We start from the raw sequence: 22437 nt of genomic DNA on the forward strand, positions 1-22437 counted from the left end.
TCATTGCCCTCTTCAGATAAGACTCATGTCATGAACATGTGTCTTTGTAAAGAGAGAAACAGACAGAAAAAAGTCTCTAACTCTGCCTGTCAGCTCGCTCTGCTCCATTGAAACTGAATTTACCATACAGAATTGAATACGAGTGCACTCCAGAGTGAGCTGCGGCTAGCTGACCGTGTGCTGCTCACAAACAACAGCTCCCTTTACCGCAGTTCTGTGTCTGTGCATGTAGCAAACTGAAAACATTGTCCGTTAGGGCGTCCACACGAAAAGGGAAGGAAGACATGGCTGGTAGAATTGTCCTCAGACAGAATTGCTAATCACTTCAGTTCACTAAAGGAAGCCATCTCTTGTGACTGTGTGGGTAGGAAGGCTTGTTGATGCGAGTTTAGAGTCGATCTCTGTTGTCTGACTGATCCACCAACAGGGGAGAAGTTCACCCCTTGAGACACAGCCCCTCCTCATTTGCATAATGAGGCAAAAATACATAGAGAAATGTAAAAAGGACAGGCAGATATATCTAAACACTGTGGAAATAAATAGTGTAGAAATGCAAAGGAATAACAAAACAGACAAAAATATTAAAATGCAGAAATACATAAAAAAATAAGTAATTAATAAAATTGAAGATTATAATGGACAATAAATAAATAAAGTTATTATTACAAAGGTGAATAAATAAAGCTAATTAAAAGAGATATATACATTTATGTCTCATTGTATAATATAATTAATTAATGCCTACATTTATTTATTAAGCATTTATTTATTTCCGTATTTATTTCCCTTTTTGTCAGAAGTGGTCCTCCACATTCAACTAGCAGTTACAAAGAAACTATAGCAGTTCTAGCTCTGAACTTATTATAATTGAAGTATATAAGTAGTGGTGTCAGAATTTAAATGTAACAAGATTCCACAGATTAAAAGCTGTCTCACACGCTGTGACACCACACATCAATATTGTCACGCAGTGAAAAACAAATGTATAACTGATAATGTCGACTCGCGGAGCGAATAAACTCCACCCAGTTGATGCGACACCGGCGTACACCATGATAGTAATCAAGTGAACCCACTCTTGCACTGTCCAGACAGTTGTGAAAGAGTGGTAACATATCTTGTGGAGTTTTGCAATATAAATATTTCTAAAGTGAAGGACAACCTTGCTCTGTTTGAGACTGTAAGCTGCACTTTATAAGAACTGCTGAAGTTAACATGTATGAGAATTTGTGGTGAGATTTCTGCCTAATCACAAGTGTCTCAGTTAGTTTCGGTCTCACATGCAACATGCACTCCCAAACTGTGTCGGTCAAACAGTCTGAAGGAGACATTACCAGCGGAGCAACAAAATAATGCACAGCAGAGTATAGGGCATGTTATGAATTTTCATTCAACGATGACGTTAGTCTTGTAATATTAAAACTTTTTTGTGGACATGTCAGAGAACACAGATGTGGGAGAGATTGTGAATGTGCAGAAAACTTACTGAAACACAGGAACTCTAAAGTCCTGGGGTTTATTACTATTCAAAGGAATTAATCTATCACTGAGGTGAAAAGGTGCCACATGCACATTTAAAGAGGTTACTTCCCCAAACAAAGACACAAGGAGGAGTGAAGACTACATCATGACTCAGCAGGATGATATTCCATGAGAAAAGTTGATCTACAAGAGAAACAGATCTGAAAGCAGCACAGAATGCCTGAGAGCTGCACTGACTTACAGTCTGTTATAGTTTGAATTGTTTTCCTTTACATAAATAAAAATATTTCCACCATAAATTGGTGCAGAAAGATTCTCAGGAAATTAACTGTTTCATGCTTAAAACCTTCATATAATTCAGCATTGAAGATTTCTTAATAATAGTGTTAAATTCTAGTCTCGATCTTGTGAACCCAATATCATGTATCAGTGATAACAATTTGCCTTCTTCTTGTAACAACATGCCAATATACCATCTAATCAGCACCCCTGACGTCCACAGTATTTCAGAGTTTGCACCATGAAACAAACTACTAAAATAAATTCAGAATCTTTTAAGAAAACTGAAGCAGTCATGAGGGTAGTGGTTTGGCATTTATTATCTCATGGCTATTTAGTCAGAGTTACAGAGAAATATATAGTAATATAGATATAAATTAGATGAATATTGGTTTTGCTTAGAGATGCCAATTCTCAGCATCCGATGAGAGTCAGTGAACTCTAACTGTAAATGACACGACTTCAGCTGTATGACTTTCTTACGGCTTTAGGGTAGCACTGCCTCCTCTTGGTAGAGCCGGGCCTGCCTGGTACGCTCGTCTCCTCCTCATCATGAAGGTCCAGCTCCTCCTCATACTTCACGGTCTCCTTTCCTACCGGCATCAGGTGATCATCCAGCTCACCTGGGTGGGAAGGAAACAAGCTATGCGTCAAGATGCTATAATAGATGCAGGGAAATGTTCTATAGAGGCTGACAGTGAATATTTTTCTAATTCATGCAACAGAAAAAATCTTTTACCTATTTTGTGGAGTTTCTCACAACACACTAGTGCAACTGCTTTCTCTGCCAGTCTGGCACAGTTCATCGTAGGACCCTGTAAAGACAGACACACTGATAAAGTGCAGCTCACAGTCTCAAACAGAGCAAGGTTGTCCTTCATTTAAAAAATATTTATATTGCAAAACTCTACCAGCTATGTTACCGCTCTTTCACAACTGTCTGGACTCACAGTGCAAGTTCACTTTATTTATCAGCCAAAGGTGCTTTCCTCACGGTCTACGACATTGTTGAGTTGATTCACTCTGCGAGTCGACGTTATCAGTTATACATTTTCACCGCATGAGAAAATTAATGTGTGGCTTGACAGCTTGTTAAAAATGTCAATTGCGAGACAGCTTTTAACCTGAAGAGAAATCTCATCACAAACCTACCCAGGAGGAAGGCTGGGATAGTGTATGCTGATGAAATCAATGAAGTGAGTGTTGAAATGTAGGGGGAAATTTTGAATTCAGGACACACCTGATTTAGGCTAGCCTGGGAACAAGACAAATCTGCAAACTCATGTTTCATTTGCTCTGGCGATTCGTATTCGCCCCCTCCCATTCAGACAGATTTCCACCTGAAGTGGATCAGTGGGGCCAATCACAACCGTTTATTTAAATGGGGCAGGTTTGATATGATGACTGACCGAGGAGCATCACCGGTCCAGATTGGAAAAGACACAGGTCTCGTTGACTGTCTGCAGGTCCGTCCAGAACTATGCACTAGGCGGCCGAAACTCAGATCAAACTGTAAAACTGGCAGTATTGATCCAATATCTATCAACATCCTGTTACTGCATTGGCTATTTCCTGCCTCAAATGTCTTCAAAAACACATTTCAGTCTGTTGTGTAGCTGAAATTTGAGTTTGTGACCTGGCCACCAAATTTGGACCAAGCACGGCTCCAACTTGCATGTGTCGCTCAGCGCTATGTCACATAGGGATGCTCTGATTGGTTGTGGGTCTATCCAATTGCATGCCCCTTGGAAATCGAAAAGTGAACCGACAGATTCCAGACTAATACGCATTTGTAATGTAGTCTGGGGATGCCAGGCTAGCTTCAGGGTGTAACCATCCAAAATTCTTAAAATGTAGAGGTTCTTCCTCACCTTAACAGGAACTCGCAGAGGGGAATTGATGGGTAAATAGAGTGTGGATTGGAAACGTCCGTCCTGCATCTCCTTAGTTTTACACTTAGGTGCCAAGTGGGTGAACGGGTCACTGGGAAGCCGAGCACAATACCTGTGCACCAGAGCAAAAAAAGACATTAAGAAATGCTATTTTAAAGCTGATGTGTGTTTGTTCATTTTTTTTCATCAATTGAGGATTTAAAGTTTTTGCAGAAACATCATCCAACCTGTTAATGTGTCCGATGGCTGTGTTGATGGTGACCCGGGGACCTCCATCCTCAGATCGAAGCACATAGGGCGGGAGGATGTTGTCATCATCCAGCACCTGCTCAACTTCAAACTCACTCACCTCCATTGTCTTAGAGCACTTGTTCCTTAAGATCTGCTCACAATTAAAATGAGATCATCATCACTAGCTCATTCTGCTTCTACTTTCCACTATTATATACCATTTCTACTAACACGCTTCCATGTTCCATCAGACAGGATCAGAAACTTAAGACTAACTGAGAAAGAGGGAGACGAAGAGAAAATGTTACCTTCTCTATGGCCTTGTAGGTAGTGAGATCTTCCTCGAAGGCTTTGGTCCTCTCACTGTCAGCCAGCATGATGTAGTTGGAGACAGGTGCCCGAGCTCTGCCTTTGGACTGGACGTAGGACCTGTACTCTGTGGGCAAGTCAAACCGCACCACCAGGTTACACTTTGGAATATCCACGCCTTCCTCGACGATGCTGGTGGCGATCAGCAGGTTAGTTTCATGAGCCCTGAATTTGCGAAGAACCTGTGAGAGAAAGGGGTGGGGGGTGAGGCAAACAGAATACTGCTTTGATAATATGTCAAGAACTCCTTTCCTAAGTATTATGGTAGGACAGGAAATGAAAGATGATGAGCATGAAACCCATCCAAGCCACAACACAAATTTGCATGTTAAGTCCATGACTCATTTCAGCTAAACACAGCAAACTTGCAGAGCTGGACAATATGGCTGAAAGTGGAATCTCTATTTAATCTATTTTTTTTTAGACACAATTGAATTAAAATACTCAAAATTCTGGTTAAACACTGACATCAATTTACCAATCAGAGCATGGAGAAATGCAGAGCTGACAGAGCTGTATCAGCTCTGCATTGTTCCTACTTCCAAACATGGATTACAGCTTAAGTTAAAGCAACAGAGTAAAAAGGTCCACTCCTCAGAAAAATTACTCCTTTAGCAGAGTGAAGCTGGTTGAATGAAAATTCAAGGGAGAGGCCTGTGTCTCCAAGCTGTTCAGGGTCATATCCAACAAATCCACATCCAAATGCACTTTTACACTACATCACAGTCACCATTCACACACATTCATACACTGAGCCTAAATGCTCAAAGCGGGGCGGCAGTAGCTCAGTCCGTAAGGATTAGGCTGGGAACCGGAGGGTCGACCAGAGTTGTGGAGCATGGAGTAGTAGATGAAGTAGTGCCAGTTCACCTCCTGGGTACTGCTGAAGGAGGCCTTGAGCAAGCTCCTGAACCCCAAACTGCTCGGGGACGCACTGAGTGGCAGCCCCCTCACTCTGACATCTCTCTGTGTGTTGCTATAGGTCCTGTATGTGCATGTGTGTGTGTTTCCAGCTTTCCGGTGTGTAAATACTAACAATAATAACAGAGTGAAAACATTGAATTTCCCCTAGTGGGTTTAATAAAGTATATCTTCTTCTTCTTCACACAGAAACTAACAGCCAACAGGGGCAATTCCGGGTTCAGTATCTTGCCCAAGGACACTTCAACATGGAGCTGGGGATTGAACAGGCAACCTGCTCTCCCTCCTGTCCACATACCTCCTCTTGTTTCCTGAACTCCACCTCCATTTGCTTGTTCCGTGGCTGGTTCTTGCCGATGCTGTGGCCAGTGATGAAGTTGCTGCTGATGTAAGCCAGCTCTGGGTCCTGCTTCCCTGCCTCTTTGATCAGACTGAGGAAGAAACACAGATATCTTGTGTCACTGATAACACATCAGTGTTTCCACTAGATCTGATATTAATTTATGTCACTTGGCGCTAGCAAACAATTCCAGAAGACGACAGAGTCCTACCGATTGAGGACGACAGCTGTGTAACGCCTCTCCACGAAGATGATCCCACACAGGATGTTGGTGAATGGAGAGGGAAAATTGGCTTCAGGCCTCTCTTTGGCCTCCACCTCCTCATCCTCATCTTCATCCTCAGAGTCGCTCCAGGACACGTAGTTGTCCTGGTTGCGGTTGTTATACCACTCTACACTTTCAAACTGCTGCCGCTCGAAGGGCTTGTATTCGTGCAGGATCTCCAGCAGCCTGAGGACCTTGGGGGTGACGAACTTGAGGTCCAGCGAGGCGGGGGAGAAGTGCTCCTCGCAGAGGGCATGCACTTTGCGCAGGATGGTATCTGTGAAGAGCAGAAACTTGCGGTTGAGCTCCTCTTGCTCATGTTTGATGTACTTCTGGAGCTCCCGCACCATGATGCCCGCAGCTTTATCCGCACACCAGGGCCCCAGCACCTGCAGCACGGCCCGACAGTCACTCAGGACCTGGACAGTACAGAGACAGGGTGAACGATATGTTAATCAGAGGGTTTTCACTGAAAACAGCTGTCTGCTGCTGCCGGAAATAAGGTTCAAGAGATCAGAGGTTGCGAGTTTGGAAAACTAAAATGAGCTAAAACCAGCTAACTAATTCCGTAGAGCTGCCGACTTTTGATAACTCTGTGGGTCTGTAACTTCGCTCTGACCTGTTTGGAGATGAATGTGGGATCACGCTCGTCTTTGGCAACAGATATGTTGCAATCGTTCAGGAAGAGGAGAGCTTCATCCAGCTCCGTCTGCAGATGGGAGGAGAGGCCACTCTTATCCAAGTAGGGGCCACAGTCCAGTACCACTTCTCTTGGCTGAGAGGCGTATCTGAAATATAGTACAGTGCACAGGTTAGACTTCAGCATGCATCTAGGAGTCATGTTTACTGGTTTCCCAGTCTAATGATGTCATTGATTTTCATTCATCGGGTAATTTTACAAACTAGCTTTTCCTTTTGTTTGAATGAACTGAATCAATGAAAGAACATGGTGCGCTGCTTTTGTTGTAACTAAGAAAACACGTTTAGCTGTAGATGTAGTCCACCCCTGATAGGTCATACACAGTATAATGGCTTGTAGTACCTGTCCAGGACCACAAGGTCAGTGGCAGTTTCAGCGTTGCTCTTCAGGATTCTCTCCAGATTCTGGATCTTCTGCTCCAGTTCTGATGGGTCACACTTTCCATTCAGAATGGATGCTGTGAGACCCAGGATACGAGGACTGCAAGAGCAGCCCTCAAACAGCTGCAGAGACACAGAGGAGAGCCAGGTCTTTCACAGTTCCCTTGCACGACTACTTGCCAGTCATGCAAAAAGAAAAATGAATTCAACCACAATCTCACCTTCATTATCTCACAGTAGGGGTGGTCTGTGATAGCCAGGTGACAATCGTCAAAAACCACCAGGTTGATTTTAGACAACTGTAAGATTTTATTCTTCAGAACATGTAAGAATATGTGGCACGTCATGACCAGAACCTTTATGAGAAAGAATGACAGGAGACAAGAGAATATTATTGGCCGCAGTGTGACTGAGTCTGACTGTAAAACACAGCGTTAGAGAATGTGCAAATAACTAGGGCTACCCGCTGAAGGTCAAGAATTAGAATCATCAGCCCCGAGTCAAACCTCGCACTGTCACTTGACACCTTGTACTTTGTTTGACGAGTCATTGTCAAAAGAACAACATGGAACAATACATATACATACCTGTAATGGAAATAACTAGAAGGGTTATGGAAAAAGTGCAGGCTCCAGCACAACCCAAACACACCGCTGTGCAGTGCTTTCTTTATAGCCCACTTGATTTATGCTGAACTCTGCTCCTGACCTGAAGGCTTGTGGTGTCAACCATACAACAACTGGTATTATTACTTAACTAGGATTACAACATTTTCACATCAAAGATGTGACATTAAGGTGTTGTTCCTTGTTCACTGTATTAGTGAAAAGGGCCCCTGTTTTATGGAAACACCTAGGCCTTTATTAAACCTGACAAAACTGCGCAAGTATGTCACAACATCTAAGTACGAAACAAGTATGATGCCTGTGTTAACTTAACAGTATTTAAAACAAATACTGGAAAGGCAATGAGAATGGCGGCACACCTGATTCTCGATTATCTCTTGATTCCACTGTTGGTCAGTCCATGCTGAGGTCCCCTCCAAATCTGTGTACTCTCCCACCTGGAGGTCAGAGTGAGTCCTGACTGCAGCCGCTTGCTGAACTACACACAACGCTGGACAACATAGACCAGAGATACGGTAAACTACTTGAAGTTAAATCACTACATGCATTTGAATTTGAACAATAATTTGTGTGCATTGCATGTACCTGTGTTCACCAGAAAAACTGTCCTCTTTGCATTTTCTTGGTAATGTCCGCGGATTTGGTGGGAGAGCTCTTTTGTAAGAAGTACTGCAATAAAGGTCTTCCCTGAGCCGGTATTTAAGCAGACGATAGTATTATGTTCAAGAGCTGCTTCAAGAAGTTCTACCTGTAGAGGAAGAAACAAAACAACAGCAATGAATGTTTTTTTTCTATCAAATTAACGCCATAGCCTGTATATAATACATCAAGCAGCTAGTACACACATCCACGTGACTGGCAGCCTCCTTACCTGATATTTCCTAGGGGTATAGATGTTATCATGGATAGCCTCCTGCTGCCATGGCAGACCAAAGAAAGGCCCCATGGGTGAAGTGGCAGGGGTAACAAGCTGTAGGCCTGCCATGCTTCAAAGAGTTGGAGGTGAGGCTGGGCTCCTCCAGTCGTCCACTTTATCTCATTTCTTCATCCTAGTTGTTTCAGAAGTTCACTGGCAGGGAAATAAGGATCCAATATTAATGTACTACAGACAGCAGGCACACTTTGTCTCATTTTCCTACAAGAGCATGTTCTTTCTATTTGAGAGTACGATTTATTAATTTTACATTCATATTTTGTAATGTTCTCCCTCAAATCTGCACAATTTGGAGAAAAAGTCATTTTGCGATTACTGTGGTGCGATTTGTGAAAGCGATATAATGGTAACGAATGGTCTGATAAGTCCACTTGCTTGCTTATCATTGGAAATGCAGACAATACTGAAATATATTCAAATAAAGTACCTAAAAATATATATTTTCAAAAACAGACATTTTTGCAAAATTGCTTTGCTCAACAGTATAAATGGTGGGTGTAACATGATACACCAGCACCACACACCCAACCCACAGCACACTTTATGTAAACTAGATACTGAACAATATTTATAACAATAACTTTAGTAAAACAGAACAAAAAGGGAGCGTGTTCCTCACACTGCCTCTGGCTAAATCTACATCTGTCCACTGCAGAGACTCTATCCACAACCTGGAGGAGGAACTAAGAGAAATCAGTGTATTAGTATGATATTATAACATTAAATAAAGAGCGTGTTCTTTTAATAGTATAATATTAATTAATTATTAATTATTAGTAAAATGGTCACACTGTAGAGCCCGGTGTGGGTGTAGTTAACAGGGGTGTAACGATACACGTATTCGTACCGGAAGGTTTCAGTACAGGACTTTCAGAAGGGTGCAAATGTGCGAATGTGCGTGGAACATATGTCAATTCTGAGTTTTCACACAAACATATAAAGTGGCGGACCAAATCTCCGCCTTGCACTTTAGCCAAAATGTCTACTTCAGCCCAGCCTCTCGCTAGCTAGCGTCATGGCCAGTTCAGAGAAGCCAGAGCTTGAAGACCTCCCCTGATCATCAAGGTCTCCTGTTTGGAAACACTTTGGTTTCCTAGTGAAATAGAAAAGAAAGCAGTGTGCCGACGCTGCTCAGTAGTGATCGAGTATGTTTCTGGCATCACATCAAACAGGCTAACATTCACTCATTTGAAACAGTACCACACAAATGTGAACATCACTGCTACAAGGAAAAAAACTGTAAAGTGCAATTAAATAGACTTTAGACTGCACTTCAGAAAATATTATTTATTTGTTTTTCTAAATCTGACCAGCCCTACAAGCTGGGATTGATAATGCTGCGCTGTAATCCAGTTATTTCTATTTATTATATATTTTATGTTATATTGTTTTGAGAATATTTTATTTACTTGATAGTAGTATTTTATTTATATAATAAATTTAAAAGTTTGTTTAAACAATTGTAAACTAATTTTAATGTTTCCAACATTCATAATAAACAACCAGTAAATTAATGTTAGCATATTTTCCCATTTACTGTACCAAAAATAAACCGAACCCTGAATTCAAAACCAAGGTATATACCAACTGAATTGTGTGTACCATTACACCCCTTGTAGATAATGAGCAGACTGCAGTGAACACAGAGACAAGAGTGTCACCCACACAGCAAACATTTCTGTCCAATTAAATCGCTCCCTTCTATGGTTATGAAATCGCACAGGGTGACATCGCAACTGCGGTTAGATTAATCGTGCAGCTCTACTAAAAACCCTGCCCTTGCACTCAAACAGCCCCTGCCTGTGCTTACATTTGCTCTGCTTAAGCTGTGCTTGCACTTAGATATGTTGTTGCTTGCACAGAAGTCTGTTGTTTCCCACCTGCTGGAAAAGTGAAGCCTGTTAGCGCTAAGTTAGCTAAGATCTCCCCTTCAGACTGAGCAGCTGAGCAGGAAAGCTTCTACAGCAGGCTGTGTCTTTTGGCTGCTATGTAACTGAACATTAGCTCAATAGAAAGTAACTGGTAGCTGTATTTTATTACTGCCTACCTGTCCAATGTTGAGCTGCAGCTCTGTCCTGTACAGACTGGTTCAATTATTTTTCAGATGAATTAGTGGTTGTTGACTGGAGGTTAGTAAAGCTAATTAGTGATGCAAACAAGTCTTTTTAAGCTGATGAGGAAACGTTTCTTTTTGCATTTTAATGTGCAAATAAAATGCACCTCAGAAGGGAGGAGGTTTCTCATGTTGCACAGATGAACAACAGTATCTGTAACGATTCTGAGGTCATATTAACAGGGTTTTAGGTAGTGATGTCCACAACATGCTGTGCAATAAATGTTAAATCACTGTGGAGCATCATGACCAACCAAATTACTTTCCCCAAATCTAAAGGTTGTAGTTTCTCCCTAGCAGACTGATCTTTGGGTGTTGGTTATTTATTATCTGCTCTAGCTTTTCCAAATCTTTCTTATAATAATGGCCCAATGTGATGTGAAATTACATATTTGTCCTTGGAAAACATGGGGAGGACCCCAAAACCCCCAACCAACCTGACCATGACCACCAACACCAAAACATTCAGCTAAAGCTCACATTAAACTGGGTAGTTAATAGTTTTAAACTATTCTGATATGCATCACATTGCTCATGGACACAAGAGCAATACTGCTGAGACATGTTGTGTTGGGGTTTTATATTCACCTCCATCCTAGGGGAAACACTGGCTGTCTCAGAAGGTGTCTAACAGGACAGCGAGGCATCGAGTGCCGTTCGAAACGGCTCGAACGATCTGAGATGCCTTCAAGCTGCCCCAGTAACAGCCAGTTTGGAAGGCAGCATCGATGGTGACTTGATGCCGACTATTACCCATAAAGCAACGCTGCTTTATGGCCAGTTTTCGAAAGCTGGCCAAGATGGCGGACAAACAAGCCGAATTTGTACACAAATATACATTTTTAAAAGTTTAGTAGTTTTCTCGCTTTGAGTTTTTGAAAATCTAGCGAGAACTGATAGACTGAACTATAATATCAGCCTGTGACTGTAACCAACCAAGTTTGTTCAGTATGATTTCTGACGCGTCTGTTAGACGTTTGGCTTTTCAATAGCTAGTTAGCTGATGCTAAGGCTAGTGTCTCTTCTGACAGCCAGAAGAGACGCAAGACGGCGTGCTGACGTCACACATTGCCATAAGTGCTTCCCTAAAGGCTGTTCAAAATCTAATGTAAACAGAGCTGCCTTTCCAGTGATGCCTTCTGAGGCAGTTACGATATCGAGGCAGCGAGGCAACTGCTTTCTGTTTTTGAACACAGCCAATATCATCATGGATGTTATCTTGTATACAAATTTGACCTCATCAATTCAATGTGAAGGGATAGGCCATTAAATAAAAAAATTTCTGGAGGTCCCTGACTTTAGCAGTGACTGAGTCCCACGGGTGACGTTTTCTCCTCCTGTGTGCTATACTGCTAGTATTATACAGTATGTAGCTATTATAGTAAAAAGTACAGGCACTGGTAAATGTAATACCTGTCCCTTTATTGCAAAAGTTAAGAAAGCAAGGGAAGTATATACTAAAACCGCGTAGGGTGGGGGATGGTGAACCCAGTTAAAGAGTAACGTGATGCTCTAATATTATTGCTATACTCCTGCGTAGGGTCTACGTGTGTACCTACACCGTAGGCTACGCACGTAGGCATGCATTTATACTTGTGCGTAGGCGTGTCCGTCATTCTGCAATTATACCTCCGAACGCTAGTCGTCAGTAGCGCTATAGCGTCCGCTGTGTTGACTGTGTTTGCTGGCCGAGCAGGCTAACTTCCAGTTTAGCGCTCCGCTAACGTAAAATTTTAAACGTGCGGCTGGTGTAGCCTTTTCAAATGTTACCGACCGAATGGATCACATTCAGTCATTTCGCTCGGGTTGCGACGGTCAAATATATTGATTCACTGTGTTACAGCCGCCGTTTTGGCCGCTAGTAAAGGTTACTTCAAAGCGCGGGGTGCTTCCAGTTGGCTCGGAGGCATTGCGAGGCTACCCAGCCGACCAATCACAGAGCTTACGGTCCGCGTCGACTCGACGTGTAGTTACATTTTGCGTAGCCCCTTTCCCTACACCGTCAATTTGACGGAGAAGTATAAAGTAGGAATCATTTCATTGGTCAACAATACACCTGGTATTCTATTGGTTGTGAGAGCAGCTTGTTTAGACCATGACAAGGGTTTGTTTAGAGCTCCTTTAGAGACTTGTTTAGAGCTTGATTAGAGTTTGAGAACAGGCTGGTTGGAGGTTTACAAACAGGAGGTTTATTTAGAATGAGAGAACAGTTTATTTGGAATGTGAGAAGAGCCTGTTGGTGCTTAGGAATACCTTCCTAAGGGCCCATGTCCACCAAAGCGTTTTTTTTAATTCATTGCAAAAACACCAACACCATTAAGCATACAGAACGTGAGAACAGATTGCTTGGGGCTTTTTTTAGATCTTGAAACATCTCGCTTGGAGAATGAAAACAGCTTGTTTAAAGCATAGCTTGTGCTAAAAGGGGAGATTACTTGGTGAATAGGCTGGAACAATGCTAAAAACTAATGTTAACAACAGAATACAATACATTTCTTAGGAAATATACTTACAGGTAACAATTGAAACTTTCTGGATAAACAGAAAACACGTAATCTGGGCTTCATAATAAAATATCTCTTAATCAACTTCCGATGTTCCCCCACATTTAAGACCTGAGAAAACAAAAAAAGAGGACACTGTTATAATCATGCATGCATCAGACTATACAAGTCTATACAATGTCTAACCATGACAATTAAAAAGTAATTTACATGTAAATGCTCCGTACTTGTATAGCACCTTTCTAGTCTTTTCGACCACTCAAAGCGCTTTTACACTACATCTGCATTCACCAGTCACACACATTCATACACACATAATAATAACTGAGCCTAAGTGCTCAAACAGAAGTCACACACATTCATACACTGGCAGAACAGCCGCCAGGGGCAATTCGGGGTTCAGTATCTTGCCCAAGGACACTTCGACATGTAGCTTGGGGGAGCTGGGATTGAACCGCCACAGCCGCCCCTTTAAATACAATTTAAGCTTCTGATTTACCTATGAATTAGAACCTAAACAAGAATATCTTTATTCACAGAGTGTTAAACGTAGAGGCAGCAATCAAGGTAGCTTGGCTGCCTCTGTTGCTCATCTGCAGATTATCATACTGTGATGATTCACACAAAACCTCTCACCTCTACACAAATGCAAAGTGGCAGGGATTGTGCTGGTTCCTCCAGCCCTGTAAAAATGAAAAAACAGAGAGCAAAATGAGAAAAGTAGCCTCTTGATGGGTGCCAGATGCTGACGAAGGTACACTGAACAGAGGGAAGAAGGATCCATCACTAAAGTACGACAAGCTTTTCAACACATTTGACATAGCCCAAAATCACCAGCAGACCATGTGACCTTACTGTGAAGACTGCTAAGCCTCACAGCTGTAACTAATCCCAGCAGTCAGCTTGGTGCAGCAAACACAAGTCTTTATATTAACGGAGCAGCTTACATTTGCTGGTAATTAAAAACATGATGCAACCTGATGCGCATCTGTGGAGCACCAGCCAAGCAGTTTTTTTTCAGTAACAGAACCACTCTAGGGATTCAAAAACTGACAGCCCCAAAATTTCAAATGTATAAATTGTCAACAGTCATGCAAGGAATTCAGAAGAGAAGTTCAAGATCAATGTGGTTTAACGTAATTGACCACCTCCGGAACCAAGACAACAGCCTGTTTAGCGCCGCATTTTCTACATTATCATTGTCAAGTTTGTAAAAATATGTTGATCCACTGCAGTCTTAACTAACAGTACACAATTAGATTAAAATTGAACTTTGTATCTAATGTTATGATATTACACTAATACACTCATTTAAACTAGTTTTTCCTCCATGTTGTATGAAGAGCCTCTGCAGTAGAAAGAAGCGGATTTCAATGTCTCAAAGTTTTAAAACATCTGTTTCAATATTTTAAAAATCTTTAACAAAATATTAAGGCCAATGCTGAGGTGTCAGTGGGTCTTCACTTCCAGTCCTCCAATGTCCAAAGGAGAAGGAGCAAACACAAAGTATAAATATGTGTATAATAAATAGTCTGTTAAACTCATTACATTTTTTGCTGTGCTCCTAATTTTTTTAATTTAGCAGCACATGTGCTCCTTGGGAAAAAGGTTAGCATAGAGAATACCTGGGCTTCAGGTAGCCTATGGGCTGATGCAGAGTACCGGTCCAATACCAGTAGTGTTGTAGTCAAGACTGCCCAAACCGAGACCAAGTCAAGACCAAGACTAGTTCCCTGCATTGCATGGCATGCAATAAAATGTGGAACGTGATCATAGGTACTTCACAAATTGTCGTTAATTAGAGTTATTGGTTGCATTTGAAGCAATATGTTTTACTTCCAATCAAAGTTTGGATGTTAACAAATCAAACAATGCAAAAGCAATTTATTGATATTCCCAAAGTTATGGTTTTGACTGGTCTTGAAATAAATTCCCGAGTCCTCAGTGTCCGAGACCGAGACAAAACCCGAGTACAAATGCAGTCGAGACCGAGACGAGACCAAGACCATCAAAAAGACCGGTCTCGGGTACTAAAACATTAGATAACAGTGTAAAATTATTAACTGTTTGTTAACTGGGTAATGAACACATAAGCTTTTATGGTGCATTTGACTTAATGTGAAACAGGCCACCTTTTAAAAAAATGAAATTTGCTTTAACTATTTAAGTATTAGAACTAAAAGTTGCTGCTTTGAAAATGTGTTCGATTGAGCCGTGCACATGATTTACTGTTCATAATCAGCATTAGGGTCTGCAGTGTTTTCACGGTATGAAAATTGAAGACTATTATATTTCCATGCGAGCTACAGTGGCGCTGTGCTAAAAAAGATGGTGCAGAATTACACATGTAGGCAACAATTCTGTTAAATTCACTGTTGAGATGTGAAGGATGCAGTGTGTGTGTGTGTGTGTGTGTGTGTGTGTGTTAGAGAGAGAGACAGAGTTCATGTCTTACATGAAGGGTCACTTGTTTTGCAGCTTCTCAATGAAGAACACCATTTGTAATAATTGGGCTGTTCATGCAGCCTACTATTCATAGTTTTCAGTCACGTGACATTCGCGGTATCTGGAGGGCAAAACAACAGACCAACACAATGGCTCACGCCGCGACTCCCCCGTAGAGACGCCGCAAAAGCAGTTACATTTATTTAGATCACCTCTCAACTTAAGAAAAACAAAGATATGAACACAAATTGATGATTGACAAAATGCATGTTTGCGGGTTGGGTGGTCCCCATTGGCCCTCACAACGGGTTGGTTGGGTGCAGGTATTTAAAAAACCCAGACCCCGCGCATCACTAGTAGTCTACGGTATGGAATTCTACCTTATTGGTGTTAATTAGAGGTGCAACAAGTAAGCCATGTAGTTGGCAACGAATTTAATAATCGATTCGTTCATGAGGTCATTGGGCCGTAATGACACCGTCGGCTTAATAGAGTAAAGTGATGTGAACAGTAAAGTTACTAAAGCAACTCAAAATAAGCGCTGGTATTACAGTTTTTCTCAAATGCTAAAACACAAAAGCCAATCCTCTAAACCAAATGACCAGTTGTCTAAACACATTTACTAAATCTAGCCATCATTTTCCAATATCATAAACACATTTCACATGAAGACACAATTCACAAAACACAATCCTCCGTTCACATAAATCTTAACACATTTTTCCTTGCTAAAACACAAGTTGCAAAAGAACTCTGCTCATATTCTCAAATGAAAGCTCATGTGATGCAAAATGCTTGCCACAGTCAGCAATATTTGAACAAAATGAACACACCTGGCGTCATTCATTACACACAACGACTCAAAATTGAAAACACCTGTTGCTAATGCTGTGACTACATGTATAAAAGCAAGTTCAGAGTGCACAGTTTGCTGAAGATTCCAAACACACACAATGGATGAAGGCAGAGTCAGGGGAAGAGGTAATCGAGTCAGAGGAGGGAGAAGAGCTGGCCAAGGAGGAAGAGGAGCAGGCCAAGGAGGAAGAGGAGCAGGCCAGGGAGGGAGAAGAGCAGGCCAATGAGGAAGAGGAGCAGGCCAAGGAGGAAGAGGAGGAGGCCAGGGAGGAAGAGGAGGAGGCCAACGAGGAAGAGGAGGAGGCCAACGAGGAAGAGGAGCAGGCCAAGGAAGAAGAGGAGGAGGCCAACAAGGGAGAGGAGAAGGTCCAGGAGGGAGAGCAAGACAACCTCGCACCATCATTACGGACGAGATGCGAGCAACAGTCATTGACCATGTCATGACAATGGCTGAAGCAGGACTAAGAGTCCGTCCAAACCTGAGTAGGTTCAGCGTGGCCACCATTATCAGGGCATTCACACAACACAACAGGTATTGTACTCTACTGCTTTCTTTGTCACAATACAATTTTACAAGCCTGTGAAAGTAGTCTATTAGTTTCAAATCAGTTGTTACTGTATTGTAAAACATGTCAATTGACAACACGTTTCTTTCTTTAGAGTTGAAAGAATGCCACATAGAGGTGGGAGGGTTGCCATATTTACAGCGGCACAAGAAACCCTCATTGTGGATATGGTTCGTGAGAACAACCTCATCAGACTCCGGGAGATCAGAGACAAAGTCATTGCCGATAATGTGAACTTTGAGGGCATTGATGATGTCAGCTTGGCCACAATAGACCGAGTTCTCCGGTGCCAAAAGATGCGGATGAATCAAGTCTATAGGGGGTAATATTTCCCTTTGTGCAGCCATGGGTTTGGAGGGGCTTGTCCACCGGCAGGCTGTCCTTGGGTCTTACAACACCCAACGTCTCCTAACCTTCCTAGAGGAGCTAAAAGATATCCTCCTGGACCACCAACAACACCATCCTGGGCCCGAACATCCCATTTATGTGATCATTTGGGACAATGTACGCTTCCACAGAACAAACCAAATCAGAGAGTGGTTCACCACCAACAGTAACCACTTTTTAAACGTCTGTCTGCCACCCTACTCCCCTTTCCTGAACCCTATAGAGGAGTTCTTCTCATCGTGGAGATGGAAGGTTTATGACAGACAACCATACACTAGAGAGAACCTCCTAAGGGCAATGGAGCTGGCGTGTGTTGACATCCCAGTGGAGAACTTCCAAGGATGGATCCGCCATTCCAGGGCGTTTTTCCCGCAGTGCCTGGCAAGAGACAATATAGCCTGCGATGTGGATGAGGTGATGTGGCCCGATGCAGCTCAGCGACATGATGCCGCACAGTGATTGTGGTGTAAATAAAATAAAAAAAACTTCACACCCTGATCATGTTTTCAAGAGTACTGTTGTGTGCAATAGATTCTGTTTTTGCATTGAGTTGTGTTACAGTAGTGTAAAGAATTTACTATAGATTTATACTCATACAAATCTAAATGCCCAATCCTCAGAGATCTAAGAAGATCCATTATTGTAAAGTTTCTAAAAATATGCATTGGCAGTTATGAAACAAAGAACCTTCTCACAAATTGAGCATTGTGTTTTCAATTGTTTTGCTGTAGTGTGTAATGATGTGTATAGTGTTTACATTTTTGAAAGCTTCGAGCTGCTCTTTTGGTGTGAAAGTTTGAGTTTTGAAGGGAGAAGGTGTGGTTGTGTCTATGTAGCTTTAGAAAAGGGTGTTGTGTTTAGACATTGGAGAACATGGACGAAACGTTTGTGAAATGTGTTTTAGCATTTGAGAAAAACTGTAACACCTTCTCGACCTAAAACACAAAGTGTGGGAGCATTTCACTCTTCCATCAGCAAAAAAAAGGTTGTGAACTGCAGCATCTGCAAAGCTGAGCTTATTCTGGCTTTTCTGAAGAGGAGGCATGTAACATTGGGGCCAGTTGCAAAAAAGTTTAATGTTGAACCCTGGTTACGCTGCTGACAAACGTGATTGTAGATCTATTTGTGAAACAGTGTGGCAGTTCTAGCAAACGGTCCTGTTATTCGTCCCAAGTTCATTACTTCTAAATATTCTCTAAAATCACATACAGCTGCTAACACAAACCTTTGACGTATTCTAAATATATCTGTGAGCCGCCCGTCTGCAGTTATAGTCGGCGTGTCTGAAATGATTAAACCAGAGCGGACACGTTAATAAACGAGAGCTGAACAAGAATCGAACACGGCTTCCTGTAGCTCCTCTCTGTGTGACGTTGTAGTTGTGAAACGTTGTAGTCAGAGCCGTAAAGACTGTGGTTATAGTTATAACTTTAGTTAAAAGAAATCTCAAAGTTGCAAGTCCAACTTGTAGACAGTCATGTAGTATTACATCCATTCAACAGCAGGTTGCTGTGATGTTATCGTAGACGGCATGATTTAGAGCCAGCTGGTGGTTGAGAAATGGTTTCTCGTAGCTTTGGATATTATTAAAGAGTGCTGGTAAAGGGTTAAACTAGATGTGACTATGCTAATTAAATGCAGTTATTAGGGCAGATTATGTGTAAGGTAAAATACACATAGCCTACGCTTACGCCTGCAGCAAATATTTATTGATGTGCAATTGTTTACATGTTAAGTTGTTGAGACTGTAATCCATTTTATTAATATAATCCATTTAGGGAAAGGTATTACAGCCTACAGAACAGCTTTCAATATCAGCCTGTTCTAAGTGTAGTTTGGACTGGAAAGGGGTCTACTATCCAAATAATTTTCAAAATCAAAAATAGGATTTATATTTTAGAAAATATAGGCCTACAGCTTGCTCTAACTTATCTAGATTCACCAGAACAAGACAAGAAGATATTTGAACACTATTTTGATGAAATATTCAATACTGAAATATATAAATGGCGGGTCTGGCATTAAACACTTAATTTCCTGTATTCTGGAGACATTTTCTGCACCAATTTATGGTAGAATTGTCTTTTGTGACAGTTCAGACAGAATATAATGCAGTAATCAGCAGCTTCTTTTTTAGTTACTTTTTTGGACAATGCACATTTGTTCTGTATTTACATTGCATTGCATGTTTTCTCATTGTGCAAATAAACCTTTCTCAAAGCATTTTCATTTGTTTTTTTAACATTTGAAACACTTGAAATTAGGGCTGCAGCTATCGATGATTTTAGTACTCAAAGCTTCTATAGGTTATTTCTTATGTCTTCTTATTATTTTACTTATTCTTTATTGTCGACGTTGAGAATGACAGCTTTAGTACTGCGTTTATCTCTCTGTTAGATTCCATTGGCTTCTCTCAGAGTGTTCATGAACCGACTCACTGTTTTAACCACACCCTCGACCTTGTTGTGGTGTATGGTATTGAAATTGAACATTTAGTGGTGTTCCCACAGTATCCCTCTTTGTCCGACCACTGTTTGATAACTTTTGAGTTTGTATTGCTGAACTACACGCCATGGGGCAAAGATTTCTATACAAGATGTCTGTCTGATAGTGCTGTAGCTAAATTTAAGGATGCGATTCCATCAGCTCTAAATTCATTATCAAGTCACAAAGTAACGGAGAACTCCTATGCTAATTTCAGTCCCTCCCAAATCGATCATCTTGTTGATAGTGCTGCAGGCTCGCTGCGAATGACACTCGACTCTGTAGCCCCTCTAAAAAAGAAAATACTAAAACAAAGACGGTTAGCTCCATGGTATAATACTGAAACTCGCAAATTAAAGCAAATATCGCAGAAACTTGAGAGGAATTGGCGTTCCACCAAACTGGAAAATTCTCGTTTAATTTGGCATGATAGTCTTAAAACTTATAGGAAGGCCCTCCGTAATGCCAGAGCAGCGTACTACTCGTCATTAATAGAGGAAAATAGGAACAACCCCAGGTTTCTTTTCAGCACTGTAGCCAGGCTGACAGAGAGTCACAGCTCTATTGAGCCAAGTATTCCCATAGCTCTCAGTAGTTACGACTTCATGAGCATCTTTAATGATAAAATTCTAGCTATTAGAGACAAAATTCACCAAGACCTGCCCTCAACTGGCACCAACTTATCTCTTAACTCAGGAACCTTAGAAACAGCTGTAAAACCAGATATGTTTAGACTGCTTTGCTTCCCTCAATCTTTACCAACTAACTTCAATAATTTCTTCATCTAAACCATCAACCTGCCTCTTAGACCCCATCCCGACTAGGCTGCTTAAAGATGTTTTACCCTTAGTCAGCACCTCTATACTAGATATGATCAATCTATCTTTATCAACAGGCTATGTACCACAGTACTTTAAAGTAGCTGTAATTAAACCTCTTCTGAAAAAGCCCAAACTTGATCCAGATGTTTTAGCCAACTATAGACCTATATCTAACCTTCCATTTCTCTCTAAGGTTCTGGAGAAAGCAGTTGCTAAACAGCTGTGTGACTTTCTACAGAGGAATAGTTTATTTGAGGATTTTCAGTCAGGATTTAGAGCTCATCATAGCACAGAGACAGCACTGGTGAAAATTACTAACGACCTCCTTATTGCATCAGACAAAGGACTTGTCTCTGTACTGGTTTTATTAGATCTTAGTGCTGCATTTGATACCATTGACCATCAGATCCTATTGCAGAGACTGGAACATTTCATTGGCATTAAAGGAACCGCTCTAAGCTGGTTTAAGTCCTACTTATCAGATCGATTTCAGTTTGTACATGTTAGCGAGTCCTCCATGCATGCCAAAGTTAGTCATGGAGTTCCTCAAGGATCTGTCCTCGGACCAATCCTCTTCACTTTATATATGCTTCCTTTAGGCAATATTATCAGGAAACATTCCATAAACTTTCATTGTTATGCAGATGATACTCAGTTATATCTATCGATCAAACCATATGAAACTCATCAGTTAGCTAAACTTCAAATGTGCCTTCAGGATGTTAAAACCTGGATGACCTGTAATTTTCTAATGTTAAACTCAGATAATACTGAAGTTATTGTTCTGGGGCCTAAGCACCTCCGTGACACATTATCTAAAGATATACTCTGGATGGCATCGCCCTGGCCTCCAGCACCACTGTGAGGAATCTTGGAGTTATCTTTGATCAGGACATGTCGTTTAAGTCTCACATTAAGCAAATTTCAAGGACCGCCTTTTTTCACCTACGTAATATTGTGAAAATCAGGAACATCCTGTCTAAAAATGATGCAGAAAAACTAGTCCATGCATTTGTTACTTCTAGGCTGGATTACTGCAATTCCTTATTATCAGGCTGCTCGAAAAAGTCCATTAAGACCCTTCAGCTGATCCAGAATGCTGCAGCACGTTTTCTGAAAGGAACCAGGAAAAGAGATCATATTTCTCCTGTCTTAGCTTCTCTGCATTGGCTTCCAGTAAAATCCAGAATAGAATTTAAAATCATTCTTCTTACCTACAAAGCTCTTAATGGTCAGGCACCATCTTATCTTAAAGAGCTCATAGTACCTTACTACCCCACCAGAGCACTGCGCTCCCAGAATGCAGGGTTACTTATGGTTCCTAGAGTCTCCAAAAGTAGACTAGGAGCCAGAGCGTTCAGCTATCAAGCTCCTCTCCTGTGGAACCAGGTTCCAGTTTGGGTTCAGGAGGCAGACACCATCTCCACATTTAAGAGTAGGCTTAAGACTTTCCTCTTTGATAAAGCTTATAGTTAGGGCTGGCTCAGGTGAGTCCTGAACCATCCCTTAGTTATGCTGCTATAGGCCTAGACTGCCGGGGGATTTCCCATGATGCACTGAGCTCCTCTCTCCTCTACTTTCTCTCCCTCTGTATGCAACCTTATCCCATTATTGCATGTTACTAACACAACTTCTCCCCTTTCTGGTAGTCTTGTGCTTTCTCATCCCTCTCCTCTCTCCTCCTATCACTTCCTGCAGGTTTTCTGGCTCTGGAGCTGTGGAGTCTGTGTGCAACAACTATTGTTACTAGTCCTATTGTTATTATTGTTATTATAATCATTAACACTACTATAAATATCTGTACCATTTTTCATTTAGTCTATAGCAACATCACCTTTACTGT

At 41.5% G+C, this 22437-nt stretch overlaps 1 protein-coding gene across 1 annotated transcript in view; it reads right to left on the minus strand.

Annotated features, from left to right (window-relative positions):
* Positions 1 to 22437, minus strand: part of dicer1 (dicer 1, ribonuclease type III) — a 59797-nt gene that overhangs the window by 31830 nt on the left and 5530 nt on the right. Inside the window, exons 2-16 of the mRNA XM_038728014.1 lie at positions 13673 to 13719; positions 13046 to 13147; positions 8357 to 8554; positions 8071 to 8233; positions 7845 to 7975; positions 7081 to 7215; positions 6822 to 6982; positions 6399 to 6567; positions 5726 to 6198; positions 5473 to 5605; positions 4193 to 4435; positions 3881 to 4035; positions 3633 to 3765; positions 2501 to 2576; positions 2245 to 2384 (exon numbers count right to left, since the gene is read on the minus strand). Of these exons, the coding sequence (XP_038583942.1) occupies positions 2245 to 2384; positions 2501 to 2576; positions 3633 to 3765; positions 3881 to 4035; positions 4193 to 4435; positions 5473 to 5605; positions 5726 to 6198; positions 6399 to 6567; positions 6822 to 6982; positions 7081 to 7215; positions 7845 to 7975; positions 8071 to 8233; positions 8357 to 8470 (2226 nt within the window). The 5' untranslated portion in view covers positions 8471 to 8554; positions 13046 to 13147; positions 13673 to 13719. The remainder of the gene's footprint in view (positions 1 to 2244; positions 2385 to 2500; positions 2577 to 3632; positions 3766 to 3880; positions 4036 to 4192; positions 4436 to 5472; positions 5606 to 5725; positions 6199 to 6398; positions 6568 to 6821; positions 6983 to 7080; positions 7216 to 7844; positions 7976 to 8070; positions 8234 to 8356; positions 8555 to 13045; positions 13148 to 13672; positions 13720 to 22437) is intronic.

The sequence above is a fragment of the Micropterus salmoides genome, unplaced genomic scaffold (assembly GCF_014851395.1).
Source record: "Micropterus salmoides isolate LMB-PRFRI ecotype aquatic unplaced genomic scaffold, ASM1485139v1 Ms_hic_scaffold_19, whole genome shotgun sequence".
NCBI classification, from domain to species: Eukaryota; Metazoa; Chordata; class Actinopteri; order Centrarchiformes; family Centrarchidae; genus Micropterus; species Micropterus salmoides.